This window comes from Lepidochelys kempii, chromosome 11 (assembly GCF_965140265.1).
Source record: "Lepidochelys kempii isolate rLepKem1 chromosome 11, rLepKem1.hap2, whole genome shotgun sequence".
Classification (NCBI taxonomy): domain Eukaryota; kingdom Metazoa; phylum Chordata; order Testudines; family Cheloniidae; genus Lepidochelys; species Lepidochelys kempii.
In genome coordinates this window covers 33,990,797-34,005,120 of record NC_133266.1, presented here as the reverse complement: position 1 = coordinate 34,005,120, position 14,324 = coordinate 33,990,797, and the positions used below count along the sequence as shown (strand labels likewise).

The 14,324-nt window shown below is 40.4% G+C and overlaps 1 protein-coding gene across 4 annotated transcripts in view; it reads right to left on the bottom strand.

Moving 5' to 3' along the window:
• The window catches only part of SLC4A10 (solute carrier family 4 member 10), a 272,821-nt gene that overhangs the window by 46,009 nt on the left and 212,488 nt on the right, over window positions 1–14,324 (bottom strand). For all 4 annotated transcript variants that reach the window (XM_073305622.1, XM_073305620.1, XM_073305621.1 and 1 more), the window contains exons 10-14: window positions 11,456–11,602; window positions 8,706–8,806; window positions 4,883–5,057; window positions 4,557–4,690; window positions 2,207–2,452 (exon numbers count right to left, since the gene is read on the bottom strand). In XM_073305622.1, coding sequence (XP_073161723.1) covers window positions 2,207–2,452; window positions 4,557–4,690; window positions 4,883–5,057; window positions 8,706–8,806; window positions 11,456–11,602 — 803 coding nt within the window. The remainder of the gene's footprint in view (window positions 1–2,206; window positions 2,453–4,556; window positions 4,691–4,882; window positions 5,058–8,705; window positions 8,807–11,455; window positions 11,603–14,324) is intronic.

Below are 14,324 nucleotides of genomic sequence, written 5' to 3'. Positions count from 1 at the left end.
CATTCCTTTACTTTAACCACACTGCACTAGACAACTCCAATCCTTCCAATCCATACTGTTATTAAGTCCATGAGAAGGTACATGGAGCTACTTCTGGCAAGAAACTTAAATATATTTAAAATGAAAACAAACTTCACTGAATGAGAGTCAGGAGGACCATTGGGGAACAACTTCTGTTGGTGAAAGAGACAAGCAATAAAAGTTGGTCCAGTAAAATATATTACCTCACCCACCTTGTCTCTCTAGTATCCTGGGACCAACACAGCTACAACATTGCAAACTGCTTCACTGTCTGTAATTTCCCAGAAAAATCACACAGTTTAAATTGCAATAACATTTTATTTGAAATATTTGTACAAACTAAATTATGTCCTATAAAATGTTGCACTTCATAGTTGACTGTAACTAATAACAGTCTCATTATTAATGCTAGAGCTGATTGGAAATTTTCTGATGGAACATTTTTCTGTTGGAAAACATTGATTTGCCAAAATCAAATCATTCTGCTGAACCGTGTCAATTTCAATGAAATTCTGACAGAAACCAGGCAGGTTTCTGATGGAACTTTGACTGCCAGTTTAGGATTTCCCTATTCCCACACCCTCCCATCATCAGCCTGGCGGTTTTCCTCTCCTATTACAACTGGGCCTACAAATGTGCCCTAATTGTGAGCTCAGCTATGAGAAGTGAGTGAAAGTTCATGGAATATTGCAATAGCCTACAACAATAAATGTTGATAAAAAAAGGAGCAAAAGTGAGACAAAGACTGAACTGGTCCAAAAAAAGGGGTGGGGGCTCTACTGATATAACGCAAGGACTGTGTGAAGGTCATGCTTGGTAAGAAAGAAAAGTGTGGAACCAGAAATCAGTGAACCAAAATTGGTCTCTCAGAAATTAGGCTCATTTGGTGGACGAAATAATGAGGGGATGAGCTATTTTACCCATCACTCCCTTTTGGGGTTCTTGAAAAAGAGACTTTGGGGGAAAAACATAGGTGGTTACCAGCGACACTGGCTGGCTGAAAGACGGGGAAGGAGCGAGCTTCACTATCATGGCTGCCACACCCACCATTTCCTGGGACCCCGGACCTTCTTCATCTTAATCCTGACAGATGTGCTGACCAGACTGGGCTAGAGAGGGACCAAGATGACTTTGCCACTTCCAATATTACCATCTCCAGCTGACTCTGAAATACCATCTGGGATGTGAGGCTTTGTCATTCACCCCCAGTGCATCCTTTTTCTTCCACCTTATTTCTTCTCTCTCCTATTCCTCTCTTTTCTCTTTCTGTCAAATAAGAGTCTGTCTTAGCCAGCCAAGACGCTATATTTTACAACACTGCTGTAAGCCTGTGACCAGAAAGGCAGCTAAATGCAATGACCTAAACAGCTCAGTGTTGGTACAAGTTTGCCAGGTCTTGGGGTGGCTGATAAGACCACATGCTGTGCCTGTGTTTCTCCAGCAGCAAGGTTGAGAATGAGAGTCAACTCCAGAGACAGAAGCTACATTTTCTATCTTAGCTGTTCTTTCTCTCCCAATCTGTGTGTGTTTGTCTTGTTTTGTCTTCTTAGGAAATGGGACGAGAATACCTCAGTGTACCAAGGGCAGAATCCTACCCCAGGTAAATCAATATCCCTTTTAAAAAAAAGATCCTTACAATGATGAGAGCAGGAAGAAAATAGAATTCAAGAAAACAATCATTATAAGCCAAAATGTATGATAAAAGAAGGGTCCCACCCCATCCAGTTCTGATGAAGGCAAAAATCTCACTGAAATGAACCATAGTTCTGCCTGTATCATAATAATAGTGCAGTCAAGGGTAAACTGAGTTTACCCACTTCTCATTTAGGGAATGGGAGTTTAGTTTAGGTAAGTTTATCACACTGTTTTGTTTTTTTTTACCACTACAGCCTCCACACAGCAGAATCAGGCACTAACAGGTGTTATTTTCCCCCCAGTACATGCACACAGCTCCCATTATGATCACATGAACCAAAAGGAGGAATGACCCCTACAGGACAAGCAGCAATTATAGTTTTGAAAAACATTGGATTGACTTTATCACATCTATAGGTTGCTGTATGTCAAGCAATGTGTCTCAAGCATGAAAGTGCTTTTCCTGCTGTGAACCATTCATATTCTTCACAGGGAAAATATAATTTATGAAAAAGAAGACGCCATGGTTAATAAAAGAAATCTTACTTACGAGTATTGAGTCAGCAGTTCCAAATCATTATGCATGTTGATTGGATACGTCTCACCGAGATGAAATAGCTTCTCTAAGGCCTCATAAATGAAAATGATGCAGATAAGAGAAGCAAATGCTTCTTCAGTAAACCGGGTAATGTAGCAGACTAGGGAACTTGCATCGGTTGCAACAAGGATGATGCATAGAGTTGCAGTCCATAGTCCAATGCTAGCTCTCAAAGAAAGGTATGATAACCCATAATCTCTAATAAAAAAAAAGAAAAATTAACACAGTCAAAACATTAATTCGTAGACACAGAAGAGGAAATACCACAAAAATCCACTCTGTGCAGCTATGTGCATTTTTTATATCCTCTCTTGACCTGCCAAACACAAAAGTCATCTCTAGAAAGACTGAATCCAAGGAGGCTGTCCATCTGCAAGAAGCAAAGAACACAGCTAGCCCTAATGCCCAACAGAAGACTAAAGTACACTGTAGAACTCTATCTGGGAACAGAGATGTGAGCAGAACCTGCTACTTTATGACTACTATGGTGTATTAATGTCCATCTTGAAGCCACCATTGGCCCTGGACATAATACTGTCCTGACAGTCAAGTACTATGTTGGTTAGCTCACCAAGGAGGAAACCTGCATAGTTGCTCATGTAATGCAGTTTCCACCTCTATAAAAAAAAAACCTAGAGATAATCCACACAGATATAGTCATATTATTCATTTACTCCCTTTTTAATAGTATTGAACACCACAAGTTATAAAATAGGCCATGATTTCAATTGTACTTTGCAGTGGCCAGATCCCTTTTTAATGGGAAGCTTGATCAAAATGTAATTAATGCTCCCAGTTAATTCAGGAATTTTTTTTTATTATTATTATTATTTTTGCTGTCTCACTGTTTAATTGTAAAACAAACTAGAAGAATTACAGATTTCCCAATTACATTTTTTCAGTAAAAAAAAAAGAAAGTGGTGAAGAAATGTGAAGGCCCTTTTAATTCAGAATTGCTTTCCTTTCATGAAATGAAGTCAGATGTCTTCAAGCCAGATTCTCATTTGGCCTGAGCGTGCTACTAAAGGGAACAATGAGAAGCAGTTGTGTATGAGAGTATACCCTCAAAGGCAATCTTTGGATGACTCTAATCCTGAGTGGGCAGCAAAAGTGGTAGATCCCTACATCGGCCTGTTTTCTTCAACTTCAAAAGTGCAAGACAATAAGTGGTTATGATCAGCAAGATATAATAGTCTCAAAGTCTTGCCTCATTCACACAGACCCTCACCCTCCACTCTCTGTCCACAACCTAGAGCAAAACCCTCTGTGCTGGCTATACATAATCATACACGGGGCATTCTAGGACCACATATATTTTGGTCCCAGCTAACCTGCACGAAGAGCTGGGAAGTCTTTTCCTATCATGGAGATGAGAGGGAATGACCTTCGGGAACTGACAGGGCCCCCCACTCTGCACTGTTCATCAGGAGGTTTTACTCTGCTATCAAGCCTTTCTGCCTCAGAAGTCCCAGTTGTAAAAATGAGGCAGACCAAGTAGATGGGACCCATGGGAAGAAGTGTGTAGGATGGGTAGCCATCTGCCCACATCAGGCCCTGGATCTCAGGAACCCACCATGACTGGCTGACAGTGTAAGCACAATTTTCATTCATATTGTCTCAGAAGGAACTTACTTACAGTGTATTAGCATATAAGTGCAGGTTTTGCTTACATTTTATTTAGTTCTTTTTCAAGAGACAGGAGACAGGAAGAAAGGTTATAATCACATTTATTCCATGGATTAGGAGATGCTGCTCAACGCCAGCAGTCAACACTGCTGACTATGTTGTTAATGAATGATAAAATGCTGAAAAGCCATGAAGTATGTCTTATTTTATAGGGTGGTTTCCATTCATGAGATTTAAATTTAATCATTTTGGAATGGGAAGCAACCTCATACCAATCTGGGTTTGTATTCCTTTCAGAACAGTTTTAAAGTAAAAAATTAAAAAACACAGTTTATCATTAACAGTCCCCTTTGTTTTGGTCACCACGTATCTTCCAGCGTTCCTCTAAAAGTCTGAGCAATGTTTCCCAAAATCCTGAATTCTCATTTTATGCCGAGAGGTATCAACGCCTCCTATGGACTAACGTGGGACTGTGCCTTTGTTATATTTCTAATTTTGTCATCAGTTAAAATGTAGTTCATGAAGTCACACATGAAAAGGATAACCAAATCTAAATTACAGATAGGCAATTTTCAGCATGCTGCCAGGGGATTTATAATGATGTTTTAGTCACAAACACACCCATACATCAAAAATACCCTCTGAATATTTATTTAAATAATATTACTTCACTTACTTGCAAAATTTGAATAATATCTTTTCAAACACCAGCACTGGCCCCGTGCTGCCTAGTATAGTAAGAGGCTGCCCACCAAAGAGAGAGTAGGCTATTCCAGTCATGGATGCTCCAAACAAAGATTCTATTGCACTCTGCATGTGAAAAAAAAAAAAAAAGATTGAACTTTCAGAAATTTTCTATCAAGTGTCCAAATACTGTGGGTGACAATGCAGTTTCAGACTACAACATTTTAAAGGCGACACATGCAATATTAAGAAAATTCTAACCACAAACCTAAACAAGTAATTGTGTTTTAAAAGTTCAGATTAAAGTAAAACACATACTATACGACCTTCAGTTGCTTCTCCCAGCAGACCGCCAAACGTGATGACAGGAGACATACAAGCACAGTAGAGAAATAAAAATGATGCTAGACACTGCAGACTGAAAGCATCCCTGAAGTCACTCCAGAAGAAGGGAGCTTTTCTTTTGATATCTAAAATCAATCCCCCAAAAAACCTAAGAAAAGGGGAAAAAATAAAGACAGAAAGAAAGAGTTCTGTTTTCTTTCACCACTGGGATGAATTATGAGACCTGTACATGTGAAATCTAAGGTAATTGTGTTTCCTGCCCCCAATCTCAGTGCCTCACAATCTTGACAGTATTTATCCTCCTAAAACTGATGTGAAGTGGGGCACTGCTATTATCTTCACTTCACAGAGAGGGACAAGAGACACCAAGTGACTTGCCCAGGGTCACAAAGGAAGCAGGAACTTGAGCCCAGGTCTCCCAAGTCCCAGAGCTAGTGCCTTAAACCAATGAACTATCCTTCCTCTTTTTCATCTGACACCTGCTACTGCCCTAGAATACTTCTCTCGCATCTTTACTCATGTTGAGTACTACTTTGATCCATGAGTAGTCCACTGAGATGGACTGATGGAACTACTCACAGAGATATGTAGTACTTAGCCTTCGCTGGCTATTTACAATTTAAAATCTGTTCTCAAAAGAAGCTTTCTAGTGAGTTCTTTCCCTCTGTAAGGAGTTCTGACAGTACTAGGAAGCAGCAGGCTACATTTTCATAAATGGTGCAAGATTCACACAGTCTCTGGGCCAAACAGTGTCATTCAGTACCCTGCCTGAGTTTCTGTGGTGGTGAAGAGGCATCTGCACACACATTCTTCAAGACAATCCAAAAAGTAGCCCCGAGGAAGACGGGACACAGAGCAAACAACAAAAGAAAGTTCTCAAATAGCATTGACTCATATGTAAACCCAGTTCCTGATCTCATGTCATTGTGTTCTTTAAATCAAATGATAGTTCCTCACATGGGGGAAACCTGCATAATTCCATTAACTTTAATACAGCTATACTGATTTACACCAGCTGATGCTCTGGTCTAAAGTCTTTTCCTTTCCAGAAACGGACTTTTTATATAAATAATGCCAGTAAAAGTGTTATATGGCAGGTCCTATTTCACACAGAACAGACTGAGCTAACTGTACCACTTCAAGTATCACCCATTCTGCAAGAGTTGTCTATTCCGTCATAACACTTCCACATATCTCTCTCCTTGATTACACCTATCAAGCTATCAAACTTTCAGAATTTCTTTGGATGAGTGCCGTTTGCAGTCTTCTCTTTTCCCACTCTTTACTGTTGGTCCCAAAGGATTTTGTTCTCAGTCCCCTCTATTTCTTCCTCTACTCTCTCTCCCCCTGGGCTAATTCAAATGGTCCCCTGGCTTTAATTATTATCTCTTGGTCAATGTCTTCTAAATCAGCTTCCAATCCTTCCACTCCTATTCAAGTCTTGCATCTTCAAATGCCTCTCAGATATTTGTGTCTGTCTGTGCTACTGCCATCTCAGACTCAACATGGCTGTAGCTCACGAAAGCTTATGCTCAGATAAATTGGTTAGTCTCTAAGGTGCCACAAGTACTCCTTTTCTTTTTGCGAATACAGACTAACACGGCTGCTACTCTGAAACATGGCAAACACTGCCATTTTTCCTTCCTAACCTTCATATCCCCTCCCTTCTCCAGCACAGATAAGAACAGCACTGTCATTCCACATGATCCAGTTTCTTACTAGAGACTGTTATTTCTTCCTCTAAGTTTCTAAAATATAGTCTCCTACATTCCTACTGTAAACACACTTTCCCATACCTTGATCATCTCTCACTTTGGTCACTGCAACCTCATCCTTTTTGCGCCTGATTCTTTGTGTGAGTTGTATGCACAGCAACCCACTAAGGGACAGATGTGTACATTTAAAACAAACTCATCTCCACACTTTTTTGACAGCGATCAAAGTCACAAAGGCCCAGATTTTTTAAAAAGTTACTAGAGTGTTATGCACAAAATACTTTATTATCTACATAAGAACGGCCCTACTGGGTCAGACCAAAGGTCCATCTAGCCCAGTATCCTGCCTTCTGACAGTAGCCAATGCCAGGTGCCCCAGAGGAAATGAGCAGAACAGGTAAATCATCAAATGATCCACCCCCCGTTGCCCATTCCCAGCTTCTGGCAAACAGAGGCTAGGGACACAATCGCTACCACGCATACATTGCACTTGTGCATAGAATTACCATAAGAGCATACACAAATGGATATCATAATGTACAGTTGCTTGCACAAATGCCCTGTTTCCCAGCACAAAATATATATGATCTTGATCCTTGTTATTTAAAAATTTGGCCTCAAGTGTATTATTTATTGGAATTGAATGTAGGATATAATCTTCTCAGGATAAGGACTGTGTTTTCCTTTGTGGTTTGTACTGCACCAAGTACATCAATAAATAAATATATTAAACTTCTGAGCTAGATCCTTCTGTACAATCCATCTGCTTTGCTCCATTCTGGCAGTACAAAAATGCTAAAGCTGGTTTAACAACAAACCTGTGGATCTTCCTTGCATAGAAGGAATTCCTGAGTGGTATCATTGGCATGGTGGTGCCTCTATGATGCCCTTTTCCCTTGGCTCCTGATGTACTGGGTGGAGCTGTGTTAAAGGGACATGGCAGATGTGTCACTACACTCTGACAATCCCTACCTATCATAATGGACCCCTGAGGCTGTAAGCAGTCAGGTATAATTTAAAGCAGTCCTGAGGCTGTTCTAAGTTTGATTGGAGGGGATGGACTATCTTCTGGCCAATCCTAAGATTGGGGTGGTGGCACAAGTATGTCTTAAAAGAATGCAGAGAAAAGAATATATGGTGCATGACATATAGGACAAAACAATATACAGTAGAACTTCAGAGTTATGAACACCTTGGGAATGGAGGTTGTTCGTAGCTCTGAAATGTTCAGAACTCTGAACAAATATTATGGTTCTTTCAAAAGTTTACAACTGAACAGTGACTTAATACAGCTTTGAAACTTTATTATGCAGAAGAAAAATGCTGCTTTCCGGTTTTTTTTTTTAGTACTTTACGTTTAACACAGGACAGTACTGTATTTGCGTGTGTGTGTGTGTGTGAGAGAGAGATCTCTGTTGCTGCCTGAATGCATTTCCAAATGAGATGTATGATTGACTGGTCAGTTCATAACTCTGGTGTTCATAACTCTGAGGTTCTACTGTATGACAATATGGCACCCGGTGAGCCCAATAAAAGCCCATGTGTTTAAAAATATTATATTAGAAAAGAACTTCCCTAAAGTGTATACTTTAGGTCCTCAGACACGTGCACACACAACAATAATTTATGTCAATGGGAGCTGAATATTTTGGCCTAGTGTGTTTAAAGAAAAGCCAGGGCTGCACGACTCTGCCTCTAAACATGCTCAACTAGAAAATAGTCTAAGTTTTCGTCACAAATGAGAGCAGACTTCTTCCACCATTCCTTTCACTCTAGACAGAACAAACAGCATTAATCATGATTACCAGTGGCTTGACCATCATATATTATTGAAAAAGGAGCTTACATTAAATAAAGAGAGTAGAAACATATTCCATAGATAACTAATGGTGCAAATTAGCAACTAAGCCTGTTTCTCCACTCATTTAGAGATACTTACATTAGGAATAACTCCATTACAGTGAACTCAGTGACATGCTATATCAGTATAGTTGAGAGAGAATCAGGCCATTAGACTTCCTTTTGGAAGTATATTGCTTAAAAAAATAATAATATCACATTTAATCAAGTTTTCCACTAACTTTCCAGTCCGTTGCAATTCTGGTCCACTGTGTCCTCCTAGGGGTACCGGGTCTCCGTGAGCTGCTGTTCCATTTGGCACTCCTGGGATCTTGCGCTTCTCCTAGAAGAAAGAAAAGCCATTTTCTATTGAGTTTCACCCCAAAATGCAGTTTTAGCAAAGGACACAAGTAGGCACGTGGTGCAGTCAGGTATTTTTTCTGTAGAGTATCCTTTTCAGTTTCTATGCAGAAGTGAAAGGGATGTGCATTTACAGAATTGTGTGCGTGTCCATTCTGTGGGGTGTTGTCATCTGAATGAAGCTGTGCTGCCTCCAAATAGGTCAGGGTGCTCTGACCCAGGAGAAGCAACTTGCAAACGGTAGGGTGTAGCAGCACTGCCACTCAGTTAGTAGCACCACTTCTAAGCTTCCAAAGCAACCCTCTCTCTGCAGGAGTAGAGATGGCAGTAGAGCCAGAAGTGAGATGGTTTCAGTCAATAGGAGCTCTCTGTGGTGGCCATGGTACCAGCACTCTCCAATGGTAAGCTGCTTCTCTTCAGGAGGAAAGCACAGCAAAGTCCAGGTGTGGGCATGGGCTAGAAGCTGGACCCATGTCCCAGCAAGGGTGTTACTGACACCAGGAAGACATACAGGCTACTGAATAGGCTAGTTTACCCTGGCTCCATCTTGACCACCATCTGCGGCAATTAACAAGTCACTTGGGATATCACCTCCGTCCCACAGCAGGGAGGGATCAAAGGGACTGCTGCTATTAACAAGAGAGTGACAAAAGGATCAGTCAGGGCTGGAGGACAATCCCTTGCTCCACAGCTATGCAGGCTCCCTGTGACTATTCCACCATTTTTAATGTAAACAAATAGGGACCCCCTTGTATATATTCCTGACTCCCTCTCTTCCCTGTTGGCTAAGGTCTGCAGTAACTCCCAGCACAGGTACAGAAGAGATTGGCTTACTTGGATGTAGAATGGAATGAGGACTTCTCTTATGTACTTTATGTCTCTATCTCCCAGCTAGCAGAGAAGCACCCACCTCCTTTGCAGCAAGTATGACTCATCTCAGCCCCTTCCCTGTTTCAGAATTGCTTAATTCAGTGCGCAGTGGATCTACCTATCCTTAAGGCTCTGTCCCATAGACTCAGCCCATTGTGGCTAGAAGTTGAACCCTTAAGTGCTGCAATAATTGTAAATCAATCTCAAAGGTTTCCCAAACATGGTGTTGCACCCATAAGGTGTGGAAGAATCTTATATATGAAAATATCATAAGGGGTTCCTTTGTTGTAAAAAAATAAATACAAAATTGGGTCCAAGGAAATTGTGCCAAAAAAAAACCCCAAAACCCATTTTAAATCAACAACAGACTAGGATGTTTTATATCTATTCTCTTTTTCTAGGTCATTATATTTCCACTTAAAACTAGCAACTCAGCAAAAACAGACCCATCTTTTGAATATAACAATAAACAAAATAATATTTATGTGACAAGCGTTCCCTTGCCAAGAGGCTTGAGGTGCCAAACAATTTAAAATGCAGTACAATTATAATCGAACAGTAGAAAAATAGATTGCATTTTAAAAGCCATTTAACCATTTGTTGAACATGTACTAACAATTAATTAATAGTTTAGGAACGCAATCTAGTTTGAACAAAAATATTTCTTTATTCCTGGACTTGCTTACACCTATCCTGATGAGAATGGTGTGTACCTAGGGAGGCCAAGGTCACAGTTTAAAAATAAAACAAAATACATTTCAAATATCTATGTTTCTGCAGAGTAACAATGGCTTCACAACATTCTCATTTATTAATCATTTCTATGGATGATAGAGATCTTGTACCAATTTCTCTCCTTTGCTTCAATCTTAAAGTGAGTTTACTTAACTTACTGATTTCTTATTTGAAGTGCAACAAGGACCATAGAAAGAGTAAAACTGTATCACTGCTTTCACAGTCCTGCCCTTTGAAAAGTAGGCAACCAATGTCCTTTGAAGTAAAGTAATAAAGTGATTGTTTTATCCAAAACCATGATTTACACCGACTATTCTAGTCTATACTACTGTATATAGGTTCTTGTATAGCGCTCTTCACCATAGTATCTGTGTGCCTTCCAGTAGTGCATTAAGCAACGTGACTAACATCTGTCACATGTTTTTTTTCATCCTCTCCCCAGGGGGAAGAGTGTGTACAGCATTTTGTTTTGTGTTACTGATATCCTATTATTGATATTAGGGCTCTTATGGCTGCTCTTCTATAGAATAAGCAGCACACAGATAAGAGCATAATTTGCCCAGAGAGGATTACATGAACAAAAGGCCTTTAGATTATCTTAAAAAATCACTAGATCAGCTTAGAAATGAACAAAAGACATTTTACACCCACAAAATAATTAAATGAGTATGTGGTCTATTGGAGAGCAGTTTCTCTCTCAGATACTTCTAACGCACCTGTCATTCTAGTATCTAAGTAACACAAAGTCAAAATCAATGCACTTGTTTTGTTCTATTTCATACAACTATTTGTCTCTGCTCAGAAGAGGCCGAGAACTGAACTAAGTATGAACATCAGTCTCAGCACCACAGGGGATTGTTCTTGCCAGTCCAGGGTCAGTGTGAGTAAGTTAAACAGCAAAGTAATGCATGGAAGTTCATACTTCAGCTTACTACATGTATTGTCATAGTAGATTAATAAAAGACTTTATCTTACAACATTTCTAGTCCACTAAACTATTAGAAACTCTAATTTGCACTGTGCATACCTGAGAGGGAACATTTTTGGGTGGCTCTATTCGAATTGTTGGGTCCCATTCTCCAGGAGGGAGAACTGTAACCTGATCAAGAAACTCATCTATTCCAGAAACCAAGTCATTACGATCTTTAGCTTTATAAGCAACATCATGGAATACCTGTTAAAGAAAACAAAAGAAGTGAAATACAAGAGATTCTCATTTTACATGTAAACAAGAGTGTAAAATCCTTCATGATATCCACCTCTCCAACATGGTATGTAACTTATTTATTTCCTCAGTTTTAAACTGAATCACAGCTTTGAACTAGCTGTAGTTTCTAGTAAGATAGCCAGTGTGGAAAGCACCCTTCAAGATTGCTGAATTTTCCAAGGATCTTACAGTTTAAAAAGTGTGGTTGGTTTCACTGAAAAGTGATTCTGTAAAAATGGCATTTTCCTATTCAACAGATCTGATCCGTGAGTGTGAATTTTGTATCTGCTTACTTCAATGACAAAAGTTTCTTCCTCTAACCATCACAGCTATGGGATCATAAACTGGATTCTAGTTCTGTTTGCACATCATAAGAATGGTTAAACTATGTTCCAATTGGAGGCTCAAATCCTATCTTTGCTTACATCCATGCAACTTTATTGAAAAAAGCCAGATAGATCAGAAAAGCATGTCTGTGTATTTGGCTGCAGCAGCAGGAATATAATCATGGTGTTGAACCTTATACTACAAAATAAAAATGCTGAAATACAAGGGTTCAGAGACAAAAGTAAGTGCCTGAGATAAGTGATCCTCAGCTATCTAGTCACCTAGAAGTGTTAGTAAGCTTGCAGGTAGGTCAGTTATAGACAATATTTTCATTAAAATGTTACAGCAACTCTGCAAATGACTTCACAGACCTATACATTTATTAGCTATGGACTAACATCAGGATGTAGTTGCCAACTGTTCAAAGAGAGTTTCTCAAAGACGGACTTAAAATGATGGGGATTCCCACTAATTAGGCAGGTTGGCAAAGTATTTCAGGAGTACAGATGGGCACTGAGCCTGGTGAACTTTTTGGTTTGGGGTCATCCTCAGTTTGAAATAACTGTACAAACAAACAACAAGGAGTACTTGTGGCACCTTAGAGACGAACAAATTTATTTGAGCATAAGCTTTCGTGAGCTACAGCTCACTTCATCGGATGCATGCAGTGGAAAATACAGTGGGGAGATTTTATATACACACAGAACATGAAACAATGGGTGTTACCATACACACTGTAACGAGAGTGATCAGGTAAGGTGAGCTATTACCAGCAGGAGAGAAAAAAACAAAACCCAAAACCTTTGTGTAGTGATAATCAAGGTGGGCCATTTCCAGCAGTTGACAAGAATGTGTGAGGAACCTGACAGTTGACAAGAACGTGTGAGGGGAGAGAGGGGGGAAATAAACATAGGGAAATAGTTTTACTTTGTGTAATGACACATCTACTCCCCATCTTTATTCAAGCCTAAGTTAATGGTGTCCAGTTTGCAAATTAATTCCAATTCAGCAGTCTCTCGTTGGAGTCTGTTTTTGAAGTGTTTTTGTTGAAGAATTGCCACTTTTAAGTCTGTAATTGAGTGACAGAGAGATTGAAGTGTTCTCCGACTGGTTTTTGAATGTTGTAGTACTTGACATCTGATTTGTATCCATTTATTCTTTTACGTAGAGACTGTCCAGTTTGACCAATGTACATGGCAGAGGGGCATTGCTGGCACATGATGGCATATATCACGTTGATGGATGTGCAGGTGAACGAGACTCTGATAGTGTGGCTGATGTGATTAGACCCTATGATGGTGTCCCCTGAATAGATATGTGGACACAGCTGGCAACGGGCTTTGGATGTAGAAGCCCTCTACACCAACATTCCACACAAAGATAGACTACAAGCCGTCAGGAATAGTATCCTCGATAATGTCACGGCAAACCTGGTGGCTGAATTTTGTGACTTTGTCCTCACCCATAACTATTTCACAATGTATACCTTCAAATCAGTGGCACTCCCATGGGTACCCGCGTGGCCCCACAGTATGCCAACATTTTTATGGCTGATGTAGAACAACGCTTCCTCAGCTCTCATCCCCTAATGCCTCTACTCTACTTGCGCTACATTGATGACATCTTCATCATCTGGACCCATGGAAAAGAATTCCACCATGAGTTCCACCATGAGGAATTCCACCATGAGTTCAACAATTTCCATCCCACCATCAACCTCAGCCTGGACCAGTCCACACAAGAGATCCACTTCCTGAATACTACAGTGCTAATAAGCAATGGTCACATAAACACCACCCTATACCGGAAACCTACTGACTGCTATACTTACCTACATGCCTCCAGCTTTCATCCAGACCACACCACACGATCCATTGTCTACAGCCAAGCTCTACGGTACAACCGCATTTGCTCCAACCCCTCAGGCAGAGACAGACACCTACAAAATCTCTATCAAGCATTCTCACAACTACAGTGCCCACCTGCTGAAGTGAAGAAACAGATTGACAGAGCCAGAAGAGTACCCAGAAGTTACCTACTACGGGACAGGCCCAACAAAGAAAATAACAGAACACCACTAGCCATCACCTTCAGCTCCCAACTAAAACCTCTGCAACGCATCATCAAGGATCTACAATCTATCCTGAAGGACGACCCATCACTCTCACAGATCTTGGGAGACAGGCCAGTCCTTGCTTACAGACAGCCTTCCAACCTGAAGCAAATACTCACCAGCAACCACACACCACCCAACAGAACCACTAACCCAGGAACCTATCCTTGCAACAAAGCCCGTTGCCAACTGTGTCCACATATCTATTCAGGGGACACCATCACAGGGCCCAATAACATCAGCCACACT